This window comes from Sinocyclocheilus grahami, unplaced genomic scaffold (genome assembly GCF_001515645.1).
Source record: "Sinocyclocheilus grahami isolate Dianchi unplaced genomic scaffold, SAMN03320097.WGS_v1.1 scaffold270.1, whole genome shotgun sequence".
NCBI lineage: Eukaryota > Metazoa > Chordata > Actinopteri > Cypriniformes > Cyprinidae > Sinocyclocheilus > Sinocyclocheilus grahami.
The window spans coordinates 1,936,327-1,962,553 of record NW_015505449.1 but is presented as its reverse complement, the minus strand read 5'-3'; the positions used below and the strand labels follow the sequence as shown (position 1 = coordinate 1,962,553).

At 35.5% G+C, this 26,227-nt stretch overlaps 1 protein-coding gene across 2 annotated transcripts in view; it reads right to left on the bottom strand.

Moving 5' to 3' along the window:
- Positions 1-440: 440 nt before the first annotated feature.
- LOC107599697 (SRC kinase signaling inhibitor 1-like) overlaps positions 441-26,227 on the bottom strand; it is a 50,104-nt gene continuing 24,317 nt past the window's right edge. For both annotated transcript variants that reach the window (XM_016291379.1, XM_016291380.1), the window contains exons 4-19: positions 20,426-20,627; positions 15,636-15,961; positions 14,595-15,373; positions 13,547-13,630; positions 13,325-13,365; positions 13,068-13,091; positions 11,155-11,315; positions 9,897-10,072; positions 9,666-9,796; positions 8,569-8,716; positions 8,255-8,475; positions 7,278-7,498; positions 6,655-6,943; positions 6,380-6,522; positions 5,131-5,307; positions 441-1,077 (exon numbers count right to left, since the gene is read on the bottom strand). In XM_016291379.1, the coding sequence (XP_016146865.1) occupies positions 919-1,077; positions 5,131-5,307; positions 6,380-6,522; positions 6,655-6,943; positions 7,278-7,498; positions 8,255-8,475; positions 8,569-8,716; positions 9,666-9,796; positions 9,897-10,072; positions 11,155-11,315; positions 13,068-13,091; positions 13,325-13,365; positions 13,547-13,630; positions 14,595-15,373; positions 15,636-15,961; positions 20,426-20,627 (3,282 nt within the window). In that variant the 3' untranslated portion in view covers positions 441-918. The remainder of the gene's footprint in view (positions 1,078-5,130; positions 5,308-6,379; positions 6,523-6,654; positions 6,944-7,277; positions 7,499-8,254; positions 8,476-8,568; positions 8,717-9,665; positions 9,797-9,896; positions 10,073-11,154; positions 11,316-13,067; positions 13,092-13,324; positions 13,366-13,546; positions 13,631-14,594; positions 15,374-15,635; positions 15,962-20,425; positions 20,628-26,227) is intronic.

Genomic DNA, 26,227 nt, shown 5'->3' with positions numbered 1-26,227 from the left:
CAGCATGGATGCATTAAATTGATCAAAAGTCACCTTAGAAACACTTACTATTTTACGAAAAAATTATATTTGAAATAAATGCTGTTCTTTTGGAATTTCTATTCATCAAGGAACCCTAAGGAAAAAAATGAATCATGGTTTCCACAAAAAACATGAAGCAGCACAACTGTTTTCAACTGATAATAATCAGAAATGTTTTTAAGCAGCAAATCAGCATATTAGAATGATTTCTGAAGGATCATGTGACACTGAAGACTGAAGTAATGATGCTGAAAATACAGCTTTCCATCACAAGAATAAATTACATGTTTAAATATATTCAAATAGAAAATAGCCATTTTAATTTGTAATAATATTTCACAAATTTGTTTTTTGATCAAATAAATGCAGCCTTGGTGAGCAAAAGAGACTTTCAATCACATTAAAAAGCTAACCAACCCCATAATTTTGAACGATAAATGTATGTGAACACTGCTTTCGCATCTGTGTACTTGCGTAACATACATTTTTGGCCTAAATGTCAACTTTTTCCTCGAGAAGAAACAAGCTACAAATTGAGAGAAATATAACGACTGTCTTTTGGCGTCGTTCCCTGGCATTGTGACACACTATATTGTGCTGTTTTGTTCTGGAAGAAAAGTTCATGTAGCATGGAAGAGAAAAATACGTAATCTGTGAGCATACGGGGAAAACAGAGGACTTGTGCATACTGAACTCCATCGCACAGTGAAAAACCATAACATCTGTGCAGCAACTGGGAGATGTAGCAGCTTCTATGGAAGTGCGTGCTCGGCTGCAAGTGTTACAGTCATTGGAGTCGACGGATGAGTTTGCACTTAATAACAGTTCTGACTCGTGCCTTTTAGCGCAGAGCAGAGGTAAAGTCAGCAAGAGCGAGCGTCAGTCGGCAGGCTATTGTTAGAAGTGGAATACCTGCTGCTGACCCTGCTGGAGCTTTGGGAGTTCCTCCTGCTGTTTCCTGCTGCGGCGCTCCAGGCTGCTCTGCTGCAGGTGCCGCAGACGGGACGCGGCAGATGGCTGCACCAGTTTGGCGGAGCCCGGAGGAGTGCCTACGGGCTGAGAACCAGAGAGAACAAACATGAATAAACAACAGCAGGCTGGGCTGGGCTGGGCTGGAAAATGACCGTGTTTGTTTAAGTCGTGGGACTGAGTTTGAATAATTCACGTTTGTTGGAAGAAGAGTGTCATGATAAAAGCTCTGCTCCAAAACCCAGTGAGCTGCCCAACATCTCTGCTCCTGATGAGAATGAAGACCGTTTAACACAATTTTCTGAAGAATATGTGAGAGGTGCGTTGTTTTTGATTGCTTTGAGGAAATATGCAACTTTTAGATATCATAAACCTCCAGCGTCTTGACCCAACTGGTAAGCTGTTAGTGGAATGGAAGCCCATATAAATAATAATAATATTTATTATAATTATTATTATTAACAAATTATTATTATCATTAATATTGACTATCAATAAATGTTATTATTATTATTATATAACATTTTATTTTGTTACTTAATTGCTTTATTATAGAATATTATATAATAAGAATTATAAAAAATTAAAGTTACGATGTGAGAAAAAAATAACAATAATAATGCAAATATTATTATTAACTAATAATAATAATAAATTTATTATTAATATTGACTACTATTATTATAATTATAATCAATTGCTTAATACTCAATTGCTTTACTCAATATTATATTATATAATAAGAAATAGTTACAATGTGAGAAAAACAGAATAATAATAATAATAATAACTAATAGTAATAATTTATTCACTTATTATTATTATTATTATAATGAATAAGAAATATAAAAACAGTTAGTTACAATGTGTAATTTATTTATTATTATTAATATTGACTATTATTATTAATTGCTTAATACTCAATTGCTTTATTCAATATTATAATAATATATAAGAAATATAAAAATATAGTTACAATGTGAGAAATAAACAGAATAATAATAATAATAATAATAAACTAATAGTAATAATTTATTATTATTAATATTGACTTTTGTTATTATTATTATTATTATTTATAATATTATAATTATTAACACTTAGTAAAACTACTTAATTCTTAGTTGCTTTATTTAATATTATATAATATTATTTGATAAAAAATATAAAAACAGTTAAAATGAAATAAATAATATATTATTATTAATAGTGCAAATATTAATAACAATAGCAGTCATTTATTAATGTTGTTCATTATTATTAAATAAATTAGAATTATTATATAATACTTAACATATAAATACTTAATTGATTTATTTAATATTACATAATACTGTTAAATAAAGCATTTAAGAAAGCTTTTAAAAGCACATTAAACATATGTGAGTGTTGCATTATGTTAATGAAGGTGGTTGTCAGGCCGTTGCTATGCGGTTGCTAGGGTGTCCAAAAGTCTAAGAGCTTGGTCTTTACTATATTCCGACTTCTAAACGCGGCTTGGGTCTCGCCTTCAGTGTAAGTCTATGGGATATTGTCCCCCATTTTAATGGCAGCTGGGTTACAATATAAAATAGAAATTTATTCAGCACTGAAAATGGAAAGATAATAAATCTGTCTAATTGAAATTACACCATTCCATCCATTTTTGTATGTACTACACATTAGTGCGCAGCAGAACCAAGCCGTTAGCTTAGCATCATGATCCATTACAGTCCGGTTCGGTTGCTGCAAATGTAGACAGAGACGCAGTTTGCTAGGTTTTGGATCAAAGAGCAAAGGAATAGAAATAGAAATCATTCATAAGAATGAAAGAAAGAGACACAGGGAATCTCTACAGAGCAGCATGCAGCAGTCGTGTTGACTGACACCCTGCATGTGTGCAAGGAAGCTGATATTAGCACTCTTTCACACTTCTTTCATTGTGAGACATTAGTAGTAATCATCACAATGCATCTCTGCAGGCTGACAACAAGATTCACACACACACATATACGTATATACAGACACAGGCTGTCCAGATATCTCAGATGATAACAACACCGTCAAACAGACCAGTAGACCAGTTTTCTTCTTCAGACATCCTGAATTCACTGGTCAATTTCACTATAGTGTCCTGTAACTAATAGCTTGTTGATACAGTAAATGGAACGAGTGAAAATGAGGTACGTACATAGTTATGAAACATATAGTGTATGGAAAAGTTGTCGAGACTGATGAGCGGGCAAAGCCAGCAGTTCATTTAGACCGCAGTAGCTGACATGTTTTTTGTGTTGTCTGTTTGTTCTTGGCTCTTGAAGGTTTTGCTTTAAAGACTTTAAGCTTGTTAAAATTGATTTGCTACCACAGTGTCACAACATTACTGTCGCTGTGAAGAAGAGGCACAGCTTGACATAACAAAAGAGAAAAAGAGATGACCTTGACTGATACATGCTGTTTATTCCAACTGCTTAGCATCAAAAGAAAAAAAGTGAACTGTCTGTAATGTCAGAATGTTATATCTGTAAAAATGACAGATATAATAATTATTTGCATGTACATTTTGCAGTTACAGAGTTTCTATTTAAAATGTTTTAACATATTATATGCATATTGTTATTGCTTGCTTTGAGGAAATATGTGACTTTTCATTCAAAATTATGAGAGATATCTTAAACTCCCAGTGTCCCACCTGGTGTTAAGTATGGAAGCCCATTTTCACCTTAGTTTTATTTTTACACAGTAAAAATAAAACTAATTGTGAGAAAGTTCAAAATAAGAAAGAGTCACACTGTGAAATATGAAATAAATAAATAATAAATATTATATAATCACATAATAATACATATTATATAACATTTAATGCTTAATATTCGATAACATATTATTAAAGCAATTAAGAGATACATTTGCAATTGTGAGAAAATAATATTTTATTTAATAATATATTTTAATAATGTAATATAATATAATTTAATAATGTACTGTATATTTATAAAAGTGTATATTTATAATCTTCATAATTATTTATAATTACATTTATAATTATTAATTATAAAAAATTATAATTATTATTAAATATGTTCATTATTATACCGTATTTAATGGCTTAATAGCTTTAATAATAAAATATAATATTAAATTACTAACATTTTATTTAATGTTTATTTAATAATAACAATATTAAATAAACTATTATTGTATAATATTTAATTGCTTAATGCTTAACTGCTTTATTTAATATTATATCAATGTAATACATTATTAAATAAAACAATTAAGTATTTTCATTATTTTAATATGAATTTTAATATTATACAATAACATTTTATTATTATATTATATTATATTATATTATAATAGATTAGAGATTATAAGAGAAACATTTGCCATTTTTTAGAAACTATAAAATCTCTTAGGTGGAAACAGACTTTCACATATCAAATATTACAAGTCAAGAAACACTTAGAAAAACATATTTAGCTCCCAATGTGTTTTTTATAGCCAAGTTTCAAAACCAAACCTCATTCAAGCTGTCTAATAACATGCAGTAGCAGAGCTGGTTAAAGACTTGAAGAGATGACAGATTAATAGGTTTTGTGTCAGAGTGCATTAGCAAGGTTCAGGAAAAACCTCAATGGCAGAAGTTATTAATAACATGCAGTAGCAGAGCTGGTTAAAGACTTGAAGAGATGACGGATTAATAGGTTTTGTGTCAGAGTGCATTAGCAAGGTTCAGGAAAAACCTCAATGGCAGAAGTTATAGGAAGGCCTGAGAGGAAGGACTGGCAGTTAACACGTTACCTCTCTCCACAGAGAGTTGCTGATCCACTGGCCTGCCCTGTCAACACTGTTAGGAGTGACCTCAGCAGTGACCCTCAGTCTCACTGGGGCTCTCTGAAACGCCTGTCGTGTTGGTGTGTGTGGAATAATGCATTGACGTGTTAAAGTTTGGAGGAAAATGAACAACACATTATTCCCAAATCTGTGGTATTGAAGTCTTGACAAAGCAAAACAAATTATTTCTTGGCTATTTACTGAATAACAGACCAATCAAGAGTTTTTGTACCTCAGTGTCATCATATACGTATGTACACATACTCATAAGAAACTGTGACAATAACACCATTTCATCTATCCGACAGATGTATGTAAGCTTTTTACCTCTAGCTCTGCCATTATCTTCTCATCTTCATCCTCATCTTCCTTCATCCCAGAAGCAGCGATGACCGGAGGTGTGGATGAAGGTCGGGGCCCGTCGGAAGTCGATGGGCGTCTCAGTTTGACGGGAGGTGTCTGGGATTGAATCGGTACTTCAGCCTCCTCTCTGTTCTCTATCTTCTACAAAAATAAGACATGCATGAAAGAGCAACCTAATAAACATCTACAGGCACAGCAAGATATGAAGCACAAGAAATATTAACAGCTGCAGCAAAGGAAATAAAACTTTAACAGTTAACAGCTAATGAAGTACAAAGTACATATTATTACAACAAAAGCATTAGAATTTGTTACTATGCTACTCATACTTCAAATTTTGTTCAATTATTAAAAAACTGGCTCAGATGATCAGTTTTCAAAAGTTATGATGATGTGAGTCTATTGATATTGACCCAAAATTATAATGTATATCTTGGCAAAACTTTGATCTACTGTAACGAAACTTCGTACACTTCATCAGTACCATGATCTGAGGGCACATGCCAAATTTAGGAAGAGTGCCACCTACCGGTCATGAGATCAGTGTTAAAAAGTTATGATGATGTGAATCTAATGATTTTTGACCAAATTAAAATATACAGAATAGACGCTATATCTTGGCAAACTTTGATCTATCAAAACACAACTTGGCACACTTCATCAGCACCATGATCTAAGTGTACTTGTCCAATTTGGGAACAGCGCCACCTTCAGGTTATGAGATCAGTATTCAAAAGTTATGTTGATGTGAATCTAATGATTTTGACCCTAAATTAGCATATATATAAAGTAGAATAGATGTTATATCTTGGCAAAACTTTGATCTATCGAAACAAAACTTGGCACACGTCATTAGCACCATGATCTGAGGGTACATGCCAAATTTGGGAACAGTGCCACCTACAGGTCATGAGATACAAAAAAATAGCTATTTTTGTTCAAAATTTTTGAAATGTCAGAAAATCATTAGCTTTGTGTCTACAGATTTCTTGAGTCATGCTGAATTCGTTGATACTAATTTTGCCAGGATCGGATGAATGTTGCCTGTCAGCAATTTTGAAATTTGTCGCAACCTGTAATATTTTTTAAATGCTTTAATATATCGCAACATAATTTGGTACACATAATTGACAACATGCCCTTAACATGCCTGAAAAATTTAAAGACAGTGCCACCTAATGTTTAAAAGATTTAACTTTTGAAAATTGTTTACCTTCACACTCTTGTTTATGGTGATAACTTCTCCACTGCTGTTGGTCGTGAGCCCAAGACCTGATGGGAAACTTCGTCGTGGAGGAGGAGGGGGCGGAGACTTGGACAGCTTCTCTGTGCGATACCGTGGCACAGTCAACTCCCCTGATCAATCAATCAAATCAATCGATCAATAAACTGTTAATCTGTCTATTGATCAGTCAGATCATAATGAAACATAGCCAAAATCATAAGGCAGTTGCTATAGTTCTTGCTGTAGTAATTATATTATCTCACCTGATCCCCTGCGTGGGATGCCGTCTTTGCTGGGTGGTTTTGGTGGGGTTTTGCTGGGCTGATGTTCAGGTGTTAAGGTAGGAGTGGAGGAGGCTGAACCGGGCGCTGGGAGGGAGGACAGCTGCGGTTTTGGCGGTACGGCCGGTTTGGTGATCTGCTTGGCAGCAAAGTCCAGATCTGGAATGGCCTTCATCAGCTCAGCTTGAGTTTCCTCCAACAGACGATTGATGTCTTGAGCGCTGAACTGAGTTAAACTGGCTCTCTTTTCCTCCCAGTCTCGCTCTGCAGCCTAAAGACACACACCCACGTGCGTTATCGCACAGAGGTTCCCAAGCTTTAAATAAATCTTACACAGGGGTGTGATGCATGTGTTTACAGTTTGGAGAGAGTAAAAGGCTGAAGTTAGCAAAATGATTCAAAACTTTTAAAATGTTACAATTGTAATATTAATGTACAAGAAAAAGTCAAATTTATTTGATTATATTTATAGTACTTTTAAAACTTTCAGGTTTGGAAATCACCATTTTATTATTTCGACATATCCATGACTGTTGAAACTAAAGCAGCAAAACGCTTAAAAAAACAGAAAGAGAAGTCAATTTAGTTAGTAGTGTGTTCATTACCAGTCGGACCTCCACAGACACTCCTTTGTCAGATTCTCTGCGTGCGGGCAGATCTTCTAGGCCGCTGGTCTTTACCGTGCCATCCAGTTCAGGCATGATGGGATCTGTCGCCCCGGCCCCTGCCAGCCAGTTACCCAGTGTAGTGCTGCCAGGAATACCACCGCTGCTCATACTGGCACCAATGGCAGAGCCGAGCACGTTAGACAGACTAGTGGTACATCCTAAAATCAGTCAATCAATCAATGAATCAGTCAATCATTTAAATAACAAATTATCCAGCAAGCATTAACCAATAAATGTTCCCAAAGCTTGTTCTCTAAATATATCAGTTAAAGATCAGAATGAGAGTCCAAACAGCTGATAAAAACATCACAATAATCCACAAGTAATCCACACCACTCCAGTCCATCAATGAACATCTTGTAAACTGAAAACTTGTGTGTTTGTAAGAATCAAATGTATCATTAAGGCTTTTAAAACTGGCCAAAAATACGAGTCCATAATAACGCTTCCTCTGGTGAAAAAGTCCATCCCCTGTTGTGTCTCACATCAAAAACCACCAAAATAATTGTTTAGAGCTGTTTTGGGCTGTTTTGACTTGTAAATGATGCTTGATCTGTGCACATTTCTCTCCTGATTCAGACCAGATGACTTTTTCATTGGAGAAAGCCATATTATGGATAGAGGGCTCAGATTTTAGCTGGAAGCAGTGGTCTTAATTTCTTTCTCACAAATACATTATCTGATGGACTGGAGTGGTGTGGATTATTGTGATGTTTTTATCAGCTGTTTGGACTCTCATTCTGACGGCACCCATTCACTGCAGAGGTGAGCAAGTGATATAATGATAAATTCCTCCAAATCTGTTCCAATGAACAGAATCTACATCTTGGATGGCCTGAAGGAGAGTAAAAAAAAAAATCAACTACTCCTTAAATAAATCAAAACCTCAAAGAGACTGTAAAACTGGTGTTTACCTATACTAGAAGCACTCGTTAGGCCAGGATGTGTGGTATTAGTGCCCAGGGAGGCAGAAAGAGTGGCAGTGCCTGATAAGGTGCCTCCTAGGTCGGGCAGATTTAGAGAAGGGCTGGTGAGAATATCTAGATCAGAGCTCCTGCTGAAGTCAGCGTCACTTGCACTGGAAACTGAACTACTGAAGTCATCGGGTGTCCTCCACACACCTTCTGATGCCTGCCTGTACACAAACACACACTGAGGAATTCTTTAGGCATGGCACTAGAGAACATATCTGAACAGAAGTGAATGTTTGTGTTTGTGTGCGCGTTACCTTCGTAGTAGAGCGAGTGTACTGGTGATGTTTCTGCAGCGCTTCAACAGGGCCTCCAGTCTGAGCGGTTCCTCTTTCAGAAACTTGACGGCTTCCACCTCCACCCTCAACACCACACGCATCTTACTTTGTAAGTTGGGGAACTGATCTAAACACATAAAATGTAGAACATAGTACATAGAATTAGCCTATAATTGGACTGTATAGATTTCCACACCGCTACTGTGTACAGAGCAAGACCAAGACAAATGTAGTCTGATTACAGAACGAATGACTCTTATGATCTAAAATTATATAGCGCAACCAACCTGAATGAATGACTCTCATGAGTCAGATCTTTTTAATGAATCAAAAATATATTGCGCAACCAGTATATTGCGATTCATGAACTAATCATTCTAAAGATATGGATCTTTTTAGTGAATCAAAACCATTCAGCTCAACCAGTGTAATCCGACTCCCGAACAAATGACTCTTATGAGTCGGTTCCGTTTAGTAAATCAAAAATATATAGCACAGTCAGTGTAGTCTGACTCTTTAAACAAGAAATGGCTCTTGTGAGTCGGTTCTTTTTAGTGAATCAAAAACATACAGCACAACACGCTTAAACCGATTCCCGAATGAATGACTTTTATGAACCAGTTTTTTTTTAGTGAATCAAAAAAAAACATACAGCACGATCAGTGAAGTCTGATTCCCGAATGAATGACTCTTATGAGTAAGTACTTTTTAGTGAATCAAAAACATACAGTACAGGACCACCAGTGTAGTCTGACTCTTGAACGAATGACTAGTATGAGCCGGTCCTTTAAAGTGAATCAAAAACATACAGAGCAATCAGTACAGTCTTTTTAACGAACTATGAGTCAGGTTCTTTTCAGTGAATCAAAAACTATATAGCTCACCTAGTGCAATCCGAACCCCTAATGAATGGCTCGAATGATGACTAGTTGCAGACTAGTTGTTCATTACAATTGTATATTACAAATTTTGTGTAAACAAACAAAATGTATTATATATAATTAAAATAATCATTAATGGTCGGTAGCATGAACGGTATACTGTGTGCAAATTGCTCTTCTTCATTGGTCACTCACTCTTGAGGTCAGTGACAGTCTCTCCCAGTCTCCTGAGCTCCAGAATCTTCTGTTCTATTTCCTGTTCTGTCACCAGGTGATGGTTAAGTCCCACCCCCATCCTCATTTCCTCCACCGAGCGCTCGAGATCACTGGAAACACAAAGGAACACATCACACCCAACACAAATCGTATGCAGCATTGTTTTTCAGTATATGTTCTCATTTAGAGGTTGCAGATGCTTTGGCTCACTGTAGTTGTTGTATAATAAGTTCTTCTTCATTAAGGTAGCGTAGCCTCTCTTCTTCAACAAGAAGACGCTGCCGCTGTAATGGATCTTCTTGTGTGCGAGACGCCTCGATCAGACACATCCCCAAATCAGACTCCGTCTGCCTCAGTAACGCTTGAACGGAGTCCTGATTCTGCAACTGTAAAACACACAGATATACAAACCTGTATATATGAATAAAATATTGTTAAATATAAACCCAAAGATTAGATACATTAAAATTTTATTACGCTCTTCATACAGTACACATTTCCCATGCAATTGCCTGTCAAGCTCCAAAAAAACATAAAAATGTATTATTTATGTGCTAATTCCCTAGTCTTCTGAAGCCATTTCAGAGCTTTGTGTGAATAAAATGAATTTCTTTAAGGCATTATTTATAATCATTTTACCCCAATGAATATGTCACAAATTAGAAGTTTTGCTATTCATCTAGCAATATTATGCAAAATTTCATTCCCACCTGTGCACAAGATTAAATACACAGCAAAAAAAAAGTAATATAATTTATTTGCTTTCTAAACCGTCCAGCTGAAATATAAAATATCACCAGTTAACCGTCCCCAAAATAATACACACTAGTGCACAATAAATTATAATAATTAAATAAAATATTATATAAAAATACATATTATTATAAAATAATAATAATTAATAATGTCATATTTATTCATTATAAATTATATATGTGTATGTATATATATATATATATGACATTATTATTATTATGTCATATTATAAATAATAATACATAATTAAAATCAATATAATTAAATAAAAAAATATTAAAATCAATAAATATTTCCATATAGATTAAATTATTATAAATTATATACACACACACACACACACACACAATTAAAATGAATAAATATAATATAATATAAAGTCAGAGTAAATTAAATATATTAAAATAGATATTTAAATGTAATATATTAATAATAATAATAATAATAATAATAATAAAGTCATATTATAAATTATAATACATTAATAATTCAAATAAATAAAAATATTAAATAATAAATATATTTAATATTAATTCATTATAAATTTCAAATAAAAAATAATTAATTTATACATAATTGCAATGAATAAAAATACAATATAATGTCAGAGTTGATATACATCATAAATGAAAAATAAAAATCTATCTATCTAAATACACAGCAGTTTTTAGAACTTACATGAGACTTACAAACGCACAAAACACACACACACCTGTAACTGGCGCAGCTGTGTCAGCTGTTTGCGCAGTTCAGCTGTGTGCTGCTGCAGGTCCGTCAGGTGCAGCAGCATTTGTGAACGGGACATTGCTATTGGCTGAGAGGCTGCAGTGGGCGGAGGCGGCATCAGGGCCAGAGGAGCAGATGGCGATGACACTACCAATCCACAGGAGCAAACGTCATACATAATACATTGAACTTACATAAAAACACATGCAATTTCATTTAAAATGTGTAATAGTGAAATCTGATTATCCATAAGCCTGTTAGTCATTCTGCTTTAAATGTCTAAATCTATTAAAATTTTTTTGTAAATGCCTAATTTCCATATTAACCACAAAAGAACAACAAAAGGCATCTGATTCTTTGTCTTGATTTGTACATTATGAGTCACATCCAAAAACAAGCCCAACACAACTCAGTACATCTACAGAAAGATCCAAAGATCAGCATTTATCTGAAATAAAAAGCTTTTGTAACATTATACACTATACCATTCAAAAGCTCTTTTTAAAATTTATATTAGAAATTATTACTTTCATTTAGCAAGGATATTTTAAATTGATCAAAAGTGATAAAGACATTTATAATGTTACAAAGGATTTCTATTTGAGATAAATGCTGTTCTTCTGAACTTTCTATTCATCAAAGAAACCGGGAAAAAAAATCTACACCACTGTTTTCAACATCATAATAAATGTTTTTTGATCAGCAAATCAGAATATTAGAATGATTTCTGAAGATCATATGACACTGAAGACTGGAGTAATGATGCTGAAAATTCAGCTTTGATCACAGGAATAAATTACATTTTACAATATATTCACATAGAAAGCAGTTATTTTAAATAGTAAAAATATTTCAAAATGTTACCGTTTTTGCTGTATTTTGGATCAAATAAATGCAGGATTGGTGAGCAGAAGAGAATTCTTTAAAAAACATAAAAAATCTTACTGTTCAAAAACTTTTGACTGGTATGTTAGCCTATAGTTTGAAGTAAAAAAAATATTAATATTAATATTAATAAGGAGAGTCTGAGATTTATTTGACAGTGATTTCACATTTCTTGTTTGTATGAAGGCTAAATACCAATAAAAGCTGAACATGTATTTATTTGCGCCATTTTTTCCTAAAATATTATATAGTTTTATAGGAGTAGGTTTCAAATTAGAGTTGGCAAATTAATTTTTCATACGTTTGTAGGTACAGACATCTGTTGTGGCCGTTCTTGGCCGTTTTTATGAGGCTTTTTTAATAGTGTTCATATCGATATCGGAATTATATCGTATCGACCGAAATTAAGAAATATATCGTGATATAAATTTAGGCCATATCGTCCAGCCCAAACAGAACGTTGTATATTCATGCAACATATAATCAAATTCAGACCCTTGTTTGCATATACATTAAAACTGTTACATAATCTCAGAAACAGACTTTGATGTCCTAGGTCCTTTTAGGAACTGGAAAAGGAAGACAAAACATTCTAGTACACTGACATTCAAGTGTTAGTGGGAATTTCCATACAACTCGGGGAGAATCCATAGGACAGACATATATATATATCCAGTGCAAATAAAAGCATACACCTCATTGGACTTTTTGTGCTACATGAATCATTAAGTATTTAACTCACAATTTTGCCGTTTGTCAACACAAAGTGCTCTGCAATCTTAAAATATGTATTAAATTAATTAAATGTAAAAGTCAAAGGAGGTGAATACTTTTTACAGACACTGTATATACGGTTTCCAAACTCCAGGATCTGAGATCCCGCAATGCAAACATTTTATACACACTCCTGACGCAAAATTGCAACGCACAAATCGCAATGCAACACGATCTGTAATGCAACACACGTAGGGGAAACCAAGAAAGTGACAGACAACCAGACATAGAGTAATATACCTTTTTGTTTTCTAAACCTTCCAGCTGAAATATAAAATATCACCAGTTAACTGTCCCCAAAAAATACATACTAGTGCACAATAAATTATAATAAATAAATAAATAGAAATACAAATTATAAAATAATAATAATGTCAAATTTAATAAATATATATTAAAATAACAAATACAATTTTTAAATATAAAATAGTTTTTAACAATGTTTCCCACAAATGTTTAAAATATACGGACACGCACTCAAACAGTATGGTACTCACTGTCCGTTGCAGAGCAGTCGCTTGCTGTTTCTGCTTTCTCACTGCAAGACAAACACAGGAGGCTTGGAGGACAAACTCCATTTACATGCTAATATAAGCTACATGGACGTGCATTATTAAAAATACCATTCAAATGAATGTTGACAGCTCCAAAAGTCATTCAAAAGTTTCAGGTTTAATAGTGATATTCAGTAGTATTGGACCGAAGTCCAGATTTCTTACGGGCTGTCTGGTCCTCGGGTCAAAACGCTCTGAACTAATCCGGTTAAACTGGCTATCTGCTTCTCCATGGCCTCCATGCGCTCTCTAAAAATACAAAATACCATTAAAAGCATACAAACAAAATTCTCTCGCAAAACTTCAGTTCATCCAAAAAAATATTTTTTAATATAAACTATTAAACTTTATAATACTAAATAAAATATAATATATACAAATACATATTATTATAAATAATAATAAAACGTCAAATTTAATCATTATAAATGATTACAAATACATATTTAAAATAATAATGTCATATTAATTATAGATTATAATTCATAATAATACAACATAATTAAAAATAAATCAAATAAAATCATATATATTTATAATAATAAATATAAATTATAATAAACAAGTAGAATGTATATCAATATTAAATAATGTAATATAATAATTATAATAGAATATAATTTGCCTTCATTCACAACATTTTTTAAGTTCTCTCATAAAACTTTTGAGTTCCCCTGAGAAAACCTATATTCTCTCACAAATCTTCTGTGATAGAAATTATATGAGGTGCAGGGCAGAAAAACTATATTTCAATGCTTGTGCGCGTGCTCCAGAAACTTTTGTGTTCCCCCCCAAATATCTTATGTGATTGAAATAAGTGAGAAGAAAAACTATATTTCAATGCTTTTGCGATCTCTTGCAAAATGTTTGAGGTCCTCTGAGAAAAACTGCATTTGTTCGCAAATCTTTCGCATTTTCAACCCACAAGTTGTTCCAAATCTGTATAAGTTTCAATCTTCTTCACAAAAGAAGATATTTTGAAGAATGTGAATAACCAAACAGTAGACAGCTGTCATAGCTTCCATAGTCAAAAGTCAATGGCTACCGTCAACTGTTTGGTTACCAACATTCTTTAAAATATTTTCTTTTGTGCTCAATAGAAGAAAGAAACTCATACAGGTTTGGAATAACATGAGTAAATGATGACAGAATTTTCATTTTTGGGTGAACTATCCCTTTAAGGAGAGAAAACCTAAGCAGAACTGACTCTCACCTGGTCTCTTCATTACCAGGTAATGTTGAGCCGTACACTGGTAAGGGCCCTCCGTCTCCTCCGGGGCCCCCGAGCATACATATCTGCTCCAGAGGTGGTCCTCCTGGACGATTCTTTGGACTCTCTATGTACACAGTGCCATCTTTACGAAACCCATGTCTCCCAGGGGACCCTCGTGCCGGGTGGCTGCCATACGGATCCCTGCCATCAGACAGTTTTTGAGGCGAGGCTGGAGGTAAGGTGCGGAAACCCATCGTAGCATATGGATCTGCGTATATGGGACCGCCGGGCCTGTAGAGGGCGCCCTCGAGCTCACATTGCAATGCTGCGGCAGGGTAGCCACCAATAGAGCGCACAGATCCGCGGCGGTACGCCAGAGCTTGCGGTGAAGCAACGCTGAGCCGAGGATCCTGGACGAGCGCGTATGGGTCTGCGTATATCGCTTCGTTTTTTAGCAACACCACGCTTTTCGAGGACGATGTAATTTCCTCGTCTGGTTTCACATCACGCCGTTCTAGAATGGCACTTGGGGAGGGGCAAAATGCAGGGTGGGTGTGGCCGGCCTGCTGGGGGGCGTGGCCTCCGGGGTGGGCGTGGTGTTGCTGATAGGGGTGGAGCTGAGGCGACGGATGGGGACCCGCGTAAGAGGAAGGACGCACACCTGTGTAAGAAAGACGTGATTGCGAGCGTGATGGAGATCCAGAGGGAGGAGAGGAAGACGGGAGTGTGTTTAAACGCCGCGTGGGAGACGATTCCCTCGAGGTGTACACCAGCTCTCTCTGGAGGAGTCAGACAGAAAGAGAGAGACAGAACGGGAGAGAGGAAGAAGTTGGGAGATATGACATATGACAAAAACAATTCATAGTATCAGAACAGAACTGTGCCATTGCATGTTTTCTCTGTCATTTATACATACAATATAGATTTTAGTTCTTCATCATTATCATCTACATGATGGGATCATTAAACATCACATTGGAATGTTTTATTTGACATAATATGTTACACAGCTACCAGTTTTAACCAGATGTGTTGCCTCACCCGCAGGTCTCCGTTGGCGATGTGTGTGTGGTGAACGTGGTGAGCTGTGTGTTGAGTATTGTAGTGAGTGTCTCGTATCGGAGTCTCTCTGCAGTAAATCTTGATGAGACATCGGTCGTGGATGTCACGAGGATCCTCCAGCTCGTAGAAGATGTTGCGTGCCTCATCCTTCATAAGGAGAGCTGTGCCGGGCGAACGCAACGCGCCCATCGTCAGTTTCTGGGGGAACATGTGCACGATGAGGGCGTGAAGCGTCTCCATGCTGGTCAGCTCATGAGTGATGTGCACCCGCCGCGTCTCGTCACCGAACTGCAAAAACAACACCGCTAGAAAGACACAACAAATGTTAATAAGATTTAGTTCATATTTGATATGCAACACAATAGTAAAATGGTAAAAATTGGAGTGATACATTCTCTTGTAGCTATACAAAATACTGAACGCTGCTTGTCCAATCAAATTAGTGAACCAGAATCAACTGCTAAGAGTGTAAAAACTCCCTCCCTGATTCACCCAGAATTTTTATTGAAATTAAGCTGCAAAACTGACTCATGCAGGGAAATAAATCTATATTTCTGTAGATGCTTCACTTAAACTGCATTCAAAGTGCACATTTTTATCAGTTCATGCATGCCCTGGGAATTGAACCTATGACACTGATGTTGCTAGCGCCACAATCTACTGTTGAGCAATTTGTAGATGCATTTCAATTGTATGACAAATTTCCATTTTATATATATACAGTGGGTACGGAAAGTATTCAGACCCCCTTAAATTTTTCACTCTTTGTTATATTGCAGCCATTTGCTAAAATCTAAGAAAAGAGCTAGAGCAGTGAAAATCCCCATTTCCACCATCAGGACAATAATTAAGAATTTCCAAACAACAGAAAATGTTACAAATCTGCCTGGAAGAGGATGTGTGTCTATATCGTCCTAATGCACGGTTAGGAGGAGAGTTTGAGTGGCTAAAGACTCTCCAAGGATCACAGCTGGAGAATTGCAGAAAATAGTTGAGTCTCGGGGTCAGAAAACCTTAAAAAAAAAAAATCAAACAGCACCTACACCACATGTTGTTCGGGAGGGTTTCAAGAAAAAAAAAATCAAGAAAAGAAAAAGTACCCCATGTGTACAATGAAATATACTGCTGTATCTGTTATGTTGTGGGCCTATATTTCTATATCTAGATACATCGCATCTTCGATTCTATCAAATACCAACAGATAAAAAATCAAAAAGTGACTGACTCTGTTAGAAATCTTATAATGGGCCATGTTTGGATCTTCCAACCGGACAATAATCCAAACACAAACCTCAAAAACAACACAAAAATGGGTCACTGAGCACAAAACCAAGCTTCTGCTATGACTATTCCAGTCCTCTGACCTGAACCCTATAGAAAACGAGTGTGGTGAACTGAAGAGGAGAAGCACCATCATGGAGCTGGGAATCTGAAGGGTCTGGAGAGATTCTGGATGAAGGAATGGTTTCTGATCTCTCGTCAGGTGCTCTCTAACCTCATCAGGCATTATAGGAGAAAACGCCTTCATAATAACGAAGCTGTTATTATGCCAAATGGAGTTTCAAAAAGCATTGAATAAAAGGGTGCCGTTAATTGTGTCCAATGTGTATTAGAGAAAAACATTTATGTCATAATGATATTTCCCCCCATTTTAAATTCCTAATCTCCAATGAAAGGTTAGATGTATGTGAATTTTTTTTATAAAAGATCAAAATGATTAACAATGCAGAGATTCATTTTCACAGCCTTCTTTGATCATATTTACCAAGGGTGCCAATAATTCTGACCACGACTGTATATATATATATATATATTAATAATTTTATTCAGTAAAGATGCATTAAATTGATCAAAAGTGACAGTATGAAAATTAATAATTTTTCAAACTATTTTTCTTTTTCAAATAAATGTTGTTCTTTTGAAATATTTCTATTCATCAAAGAATCCTAAAATCACGGTTTCCGCAAAAATATTAAGCAGAAATCAGTTTTCAACATTGATAATAATCAGAAATGTTTCTTGAGCAGCAAATCAGCATATTAGAATGATTTCTGAAAGATCATGTGACACTGAAGACACTGAAAATTTGATCACTGAAATAAATTATATATTTTTTTAAATATTCAAATAGAAAACTTATTTTAAATAAAAATATTTCACAATATTACTGTTTCTACTGTATTTTTGATCATATAAATGCAGTCATGGCGAGCGTAAATGACTTCTTAATTCTTACCAACCCCAAACTTTTAGTAGTAAATTATGAATGTAGAATAAATAGGAAGTATTTAATTTCAATTCAACTTAGCAGACAAAATTTCTAGGTTTTAAACCATTCAGTTTGGTAAATGGCAGAGCAACTTTTAGCAATAACTGGATACATTTTATAAATATATATAAACTCAATCAATCTAATTCAATCTATATAAATTAATAACTCTAATACCATCGAACATACCAACCTAGCTTCAGTATTTAGCATCATGATCCTTCCTGAGGATTGTAAACTACGCTCAATATGGAGGTTAGCCAATAAAAACAGAGGTTATTTATATATACAGCAGAAGTATAAAAGGCTCACAAGCAACAAAGCCAGGTCAGATAGAGAGTGTTATGAGTAAAATATCTGTGAAGTATATTCCCATTCATATTTACAATTTTGAGCATACCAGGGTGATTATGAACATTAAATTATCCAGCCATGGCTTCCTGTTTCACAGGAATATAAATAGGAGGGGAAACAAAGGCCAAAATCCCTTACTCATCCATCACAATGAGAAAAACCAAAGAATATATTTCTGATGTGCAGCAAAAGATAATTGAGCTTCACAAGAAAGTGACTTTAAGAAAAGAGCTAGAGCAGTGAAAATCCCCATTTCCACCATCAGGACAATAATTAAGAATTTCCAAACAACAGAAAATGTTACAAATCTGCCTGGAAGAGGATGTGTGTCTATATCGTCCTAATGCACGGTTAGGAGGAGAGTTTGAGTGGCTAAAGACTCTCCAAGGATCACAGCTGGAGAATTGCAGAAAATAGTTGAGTCTCGGGGTCAGAAAACCTTAAAAAAAAAAAATCAAACAGCACCTACACCACATGTTGTTCGGGAGGGTTTCAAGAAAAAAAAAATCAAGAAAAGAAAAAGTACCCCATGTGTACAATGAAATATACTGCTGTATTTTTAATGTTGTGGGCCTATATTTCTGCTGGAGGTCCTGGACATCTTGTTTAGATACATGGAATCTTTGATTCTATCAAATACCAACAGATAAAAAATCAAAAAGTGACTGACTCTGTTAGAAATCTTATAATGGGCCATGTTTGGATCTTCCAACCGGACAATAATCCAAAAACAAATCTTAAAAACAACACAAAAATGGGTCACTGAGCACAAAACCAAGCTTCTGCTATGACTATTCCAGTCCTCTGACCTGAACCCTATAGAAAACGAGTGTGGTGAACTGAAGAGGAGAAGCACCATCATGGAGCTGGGAATCTGAAGGGTCTGGAGAGATTCTGGATGAAGGAATGGTTTCTGATCTCTCGTCAGGTGCTCTCTAACCTCATCAGGCATTATAGGAGAAAACGCCTTCATAATAACGAAGCTGTTATTATGCCAAATGGAGTTTCAAAAAGCATTGAATAAAAGGGTGCCGTTAATTGTGTCCAATGTGTATTAGAGAAAAACATTTATGTCATAATGATATTTCCCCCCATTTTAAATTCTTACTCTCCAATGAAAGGTTAGATTTATGTGATTTAAAAAAACAAAAGATCAAAATGATTAACAAATAAGAGATTCATTTTCACAGCCTTCTTTGATCATATTTACCAAGGGTGCCAATAATTCTGACCACGACTGTATATATATATATATATTAATAATTTTATTCAGTAAAGATGCATTAAATTGATCAAAAGTGACAGTATGAAAATTAATAATTTTTCAAACTATTTTTCTTTTTCAAATAAATGTTGTTCTTTTGAAATATTTCTATTCATCAAAGAATCCTAAAATCACGGTTTCCGCAAAAATATTAAGCAGAAATCAGTTTTCAACATTGATAATAATCAGAAATGTTTCTTGAGCAGCAAATCAGCATATTAGAATGATTTCTGAAAGATCATGTGACACTGAAGACACTGAAAATTTGATCACTGAAATAAATTATATATTTTTTTAAATATTCAAATAGAAAACTTATTTTAAATAAAAATATTTCACAATATTACTGTTTCTACTGTATTTTTGATCATATAAATGCAGTCATGGCGAGCGTAAATGACTTCTTAATTCTTACCAACCCCAAACTTTTAGTAGTAAATTATGAATGTAGAATAAATAGGAAGTATTTAATTTCAATTCAACTTAGCAGACAAAATTTCTAGGTTTTAAACCATTCAGTTTGGTAAATGGCAGAGCAACTTTTAGCAATAACTGGATACATTTTATAAATATATATAAACTCAATCAATCTAATTCAATCTATATAAATTAATAACTCTAATACCATCGAACATACCAACCTAGCTTCAGTATTTAGCATCATGATCCTTCCTGAGGATTGTAAACTACGCTCAATATGGAGGTTAGCCAATAAAAACAGAGGTTATTTATATATACAGCAGAAGTATAAAAGGCTCACAAGCAACAAAGCCAGGTCAGATAGAGAGTGCCAAAATGGTCTAAATGATTAAATGGTGAATGAAAGCTTGACTAACATTAAAAGTGGCAATAAAATGCCACAAAAGTGTAGATGTGTCATACCTGGTGCTCTCAGTTTAGCCTGGCTGGGTGATCGTGCCAGTGGAAGACTCTGTCTGAGGATGTTAGAGCGACTGAAGCCCAGCGGCAGCTCGGCATCGGCCATGCTTTCCAAACTCTCCGCAGACGCATAACACATTCGCCCTCCTACCTGCTCACCCAGAGACTGCTGCTGCAGCCCCGCAGCGCTGCGTGGAGTCCGCGCCTGCAGGAGACAGAGACAGACGGATCAGTGTGTGTGTGTGTGTGTGTGTGTGTGTGTGTGTGTGAGGGAGGGATGGAGGGAGAAAACATTCTGTAATTGCCCGTATTGCAGAAGTAGCAGTTTTGCAAGGGTATTGAAACCTCTGTGATGGGAAGGCAAAAGAGCATCTAGGGAAAATTAGGATGTGTGTGTGTGAGTGAGTGTCTCCAAAGTAGTGAAAGGAAACACATGCAAGGCTGAAACATTCTCAGATCATGCTGATAACATGATCATGTCAGCTCGACTGCTGCTGTGGCTGAAGCAAAAGAAGACAACCTCAAATTCATGTTGATTTCTCAATTTAGCTCTTCACTCATGTTGTCGTATGAATAAATATTTGCATGTCTGTTTATTTTCAGCTGGTAAGATTTCATCATTTATATTTTCTAGTTTTCAATTTGAATACTTTTAATATTGCTTTAGCATGCCCTAATAAACATATACATATAAACACATTTCAGTAATAGAAATATTTCTTATTAGTATCAGTGTTGAATATAGTGGTGCTCCTTTATATTTTTGTGAAAAATATCATTTCAGAATTATTTGACAAATAGAAAGTTCAAAAGAATAGCATTTATTTGAAATACCTTTCGTAACATTATAAATGTCTTTACTGTCACTTTTGATCCGTTTAATGCATCCTGAATAAAAGCATTAATTTCTTTCAATTTAAATTTCACCAAGTGGATTTTGCTGTATTTTTTATATACACTGTAATTTTTTTTCGAAGTTGTAAATACTTTTTATCCAAAAAAAAGATTACTGGAGTAGAAAATACTATTTCAGTCTTTCTACTTCAATTTCACAATTAATTCAATGTGTTACTAGCCGTTTCCGTGTGTGTCTGTGTGTGTGTGTGTGTGTGTATTTTTTTTAACAAATCAATGGGTTTTCAATCAGCAAAAAAACATGATTTAACTTAGAGCTAAAATTAAAGTAATATAATACAAAAAACATTTGACATTCCAGAGGTTTCCTAAATAACAAACCAAAATGTCAAAAAGATTACCAAACAGACAAAAATTGCAAAAATACTTAATTTTTACAAATTTTCAAGAGGAAAGGTTTCTACTCACACCAATACAGCAATATCTGCTTTCTTTAAATCTCAGCACAGCACATGTGGATGTCAGAGATGTGGCGGTGCATAACGGAGAAAGTTTGTAGTCCTAAGAATCTTAACCTGACCATACTGTTCCTGCACCTCTGATTGGCTAATACATTTTAATTGACATGCATTCCAGCCAATCAGAATGTGTGAAGTCTTGATGGACAGGACAGATGTTTGCAGCTGTGCCCCTCCATGCCAAATTTCACGGGTGTTAACAGTCCTGGAATACCATTCTAGTGAGAGATATAATCAGGAATGTGCTGCAAGTTTCAAACATCTATTTACAAACCAAATAAATGTAACAGCTTGACAATATATTGTAATTATGGATGCATAAATCTAGTGAGAATCGCAGCATTGATTCTGGCATCTGTCTCTATGGGCTACAGGTTAATGGCTTCACAATAAGAGTGAATTAATCTAATTTCCCCTTAATAAATACATTAATTAGCATGACAGCATCAACACGACAGCGCTTATTGTTTGAGAAGTGTGGCCGTTGTGCATGCAGGGATGGATTATGACACAGTGCTGCCCTGGGCACGAACCGATTAAAGGCCCCCCTCAGTTGAAATTTAGTTCCTTTTTTATTCGAAATTTCCCCAAACTTGTTAACTATATCATAAAATATCACGATTCTCAAATATAAGTAAATGCATTTTGCACCTTTATAAATCATGTTAGTTTATCTATAATGGGCTATGGGGAAATTATTAGTGTAATCTATTAACTAGCCTATGCATAAAACCCATCTTTTAACTTGTAGATATGGGTGTCATGTCATAGAATATTTTGAATATGACTGGATTTGTATTTAACATAAATTTAATAAAAACATTGTAAGTTACTAATTACCTGAAGGATCATGTGACACTGAAGACTGGAGGAATGATGCTGAAAATTCAGAACAAAATATATTTAAAAATGCATTCAAATGTCTATTTTAAATTGCTATAATATTTCGTATTTGTACTGTTTTTAATGTATTTTTTGATCAAATAAATGTAGCCTTAGTGAGCATAAGAGACATTTAAAAAAAATCTTTGAACAGTAGTGTATCTTACAGGTTACAGCAACCCCGGCTAACACTGGCTCCTTTTGAAAAGATTTTATGGGATTTTTACCTTTAACAGGATTGGACACTGGCAGACAGGAAACAATTAGAGAAGAGGGATTCAGGGAAATGCAATCTGTCGAGGCCCGACGATCAAGTAATTGAGCGAGACACTTCAGGGCAGAACTGTCCCAGCTATAAATGCATTTACAATCGCCCAGTATGAAGTGTCTAAATGGCAACTAATTATAAATTGCTGAATTTTTAAACAATCTATTCATTATTGATATCCATTATTAATATTCAGATCTAATATATGCATGTGAGAAAATCCAACCGCAATGAAAGTACCTGGTTCAGCACAGCGGACGGTTCTTGTAGTCCAGCATGCCGCGAGCTCATCGGTACACCTGGGGCCAATTTAACCAAAGCGAGCCGTGCATTTCCACATGCCAGAAGCGGTCAAAGAGCTTCCAATCTAGGGTAACCAGGAGGCTTTTAGTTTCCTGTCTTCGGAAATCTCCCCGTTTTACAACACGTGCATAACAATATATTGCAAAAAACGACCTACACTGCCTGTTACCAGAGCAAATGTGTAGTGACTATTTTCACCAACAGAGGGTGCTGTGAGATTGCCGCCACCCAGGAACGCAGTAGCCCCTTACTGCAGAACACAAGATCCAGGGGGCGTGGTTGGATCCACATCTAGGGGGTGGATATTAGTAGGTTTAGGTATATGTAAGGTGGGAGGAGTTGGATCTGGATCCAACCACGCCCCCTGGATTCCAAGTCACGTTCTGCAGCGAGGACCAGAACGTGACTTGGAACGCCAATTTGCTTGGACTAGTTTTGAGTGGCAGTTGGGCTGGTTTTGTTACGCAGACTAGGGTTGTGACGGTGAGGAAATTTTCCCACCGGTTAATCGGGAGCAGACTAGGGTTGTGACGGTGAGGAAATTTTCCCACCGGTTAATCGGGAGCGTTCCCTCTTTTCCTGGCTTTCCTTCGCTTTTAAATAGCTTGTAAAAGCGGTGTGGGCATTTTACTTTCACTTTCAAATAGTGGCAATTCGGAGTAAAGCAATTGTTCGTTTTTAGTTCGGTTGAATTTTCCCTCTTTTACTCCGCTTTTAAATAGCTTAAAAGCGGCGTGCACATTTTACTTTCACTTTCGAATTAGCGGCAATTCGGCATCAATTGCTTGAATGCAACAACAAAATACAACGTCAAACTCACTTTAGCGTATATATAAAACATAGAACTTTTATTAACAAAACAAATAAAAATACACCATGCTATAGGGCAGGCTATGCCTAATATAAAATAACTTGCATAAAGTTTAAATAGGTATACAAAACTGGAAATAAGTAAACATGTATAATATATAACCAAATAAATAAGAAACGTAGAATGTTTATTAGCAAAACGAGTAAGAAAGCTAGGAGGCACGGCATACACCTTGATGTCAAATAAAATAAATAAATTACACAAAGTTTAAATAAAGTAAAAAAATCATCAAACAATGTGGAACCAATTAAATAAGAAACGAATGTTTAAGAAAACTTCCAAAATCAGATAAACGGCAAAAGTCAACAGGCTTTTCAAAATCCAAAATATGGCCAAACAGGCCTTTTGCATTTCGTTTCGAAACTAAATCATCCGCGATCGGATAACTAAATGAATATTTAATTACTATAATATTGATTTCTCACTAGAACTAACATCAAAAGTGCAAAAGGTTAGTCAGAAATATGTCACACAAACTGACCACCAAACGCAACTTTTAGACGCCATCTTTATTTTTTAGTTCAACCATCACGGAATGGAACACATAGGATTGTGAGATATCAAAGGCAGCGAAGGATACATTGCTGCCTTCAAAAATCGATCAAATGAAAGTATCTCGTTAGATAGGAAGTGAAGCTAACTTTGGATTCGGACATGCCTTGATGCCTTTCTACCTTGGAATGAGTCCTCCGAAGGCAGCATTTAAAGGGGTCATTTGATGCGATTTCAATTTTTCCTTTCTCTTTGGAGTGTTACAAGCTCTTGGTGCATAAAGAAGATCTGTAAAGTTGCAAAGACTGAAGTCTCAAATCCAAAGAGATATTCTTTATAAAAGTTAAGAGTCAGCCACGCCCACCTAAAATGGCGCATTCTAACATATCTACGTCACTATGTGGAAATATTAGCATAATGCGCCCAAATGTGCACGCAAAGAAAGAAGGCGTGGTTTCAGGAACAGCAGTCATGTTGATGCAGCATGTCAGGGAGACGCTGTGTTTCAGTGCGAAAGCACTTTATTTGGCCTTCCGGAAGTAGATCATTGGTTAAGATTTATTTACAACATCCAGATGTTTGAATTTGTGCAACGCATTTTATGGACGACAGTTTTTTAAACCTAGACGACAGTTTTTTGAACCTAGAAGAGTACAAGGCTGGCTGTGCACAAAGTTTCGCCCAATTCCGAATTTGCTATGACAATCTGGCGCTTCTGAATCAGCTACTGTTTTGTTATTAGTTTAAGTATTTGCTATTGACTGTTCAAATGCAGAGTTTTGCGCAGCGCTGAGTAACGCATCGTGTGTGTGAGGGGAACAGGGTCACATCACAGGAGAGTGAACTGTCTGTCAGAAATCATAGCACGTCAGCTGTCTTAACCGCGGCTTGTGTACTGCATCATCACTGTGTCTGTCACACGACTCTGTTGCCCTTTCGGGCTTGAACTGATGGTAAAACTAACGACATTATTAACTGTCTTGATATTTACTTTGAAAGCTGAAGTTACGATTATGGTAAGGGGCGTTACATTTCCGACGCATGCTTGTGGTGTTCGGCCAATCACAATGCACTGGGTCAGCTGGCCAATCAGAGCAGACTGCGCTTGTCAAAGGAGGGGGCTTTGTTGAAAACAACGTGTTTGAGAGAGGCGGGGCATAGAGGACCTACAATAATGTACAGTATTTGAAAAATAATGTGTTTTTTTGAACATTAAAGCATGTCAACATATTATGTTACACCAAATAATGATCTTTAAAATAGCATCATATGACCCCTTTAAGATCTTTCGGACGCAGCAAGTATGTGAGGTGAGTAGTATGTCCGAATTCATAGTATTCGAAAAATGGTATGTGAAAAGTACCTGGAGGACTACTTCTTCCACCCGGATTCTGAAGTGCACATTCGATAGACACTTTACTATCCCATGAGGCCATGGGAGAGGATTTATGAATGGCAGGGAAGCGACGCAACTGACGTTGGTAGGTCATGTGACAGTAACCACATGGCGGATGTAGTACGTACGAATTTCATTCATAATACTACCCATATTCATACTATATGGAACACACTTTAACGGTCGTGAAGTAAATTCACATTCAAATGTAGTAATGGTT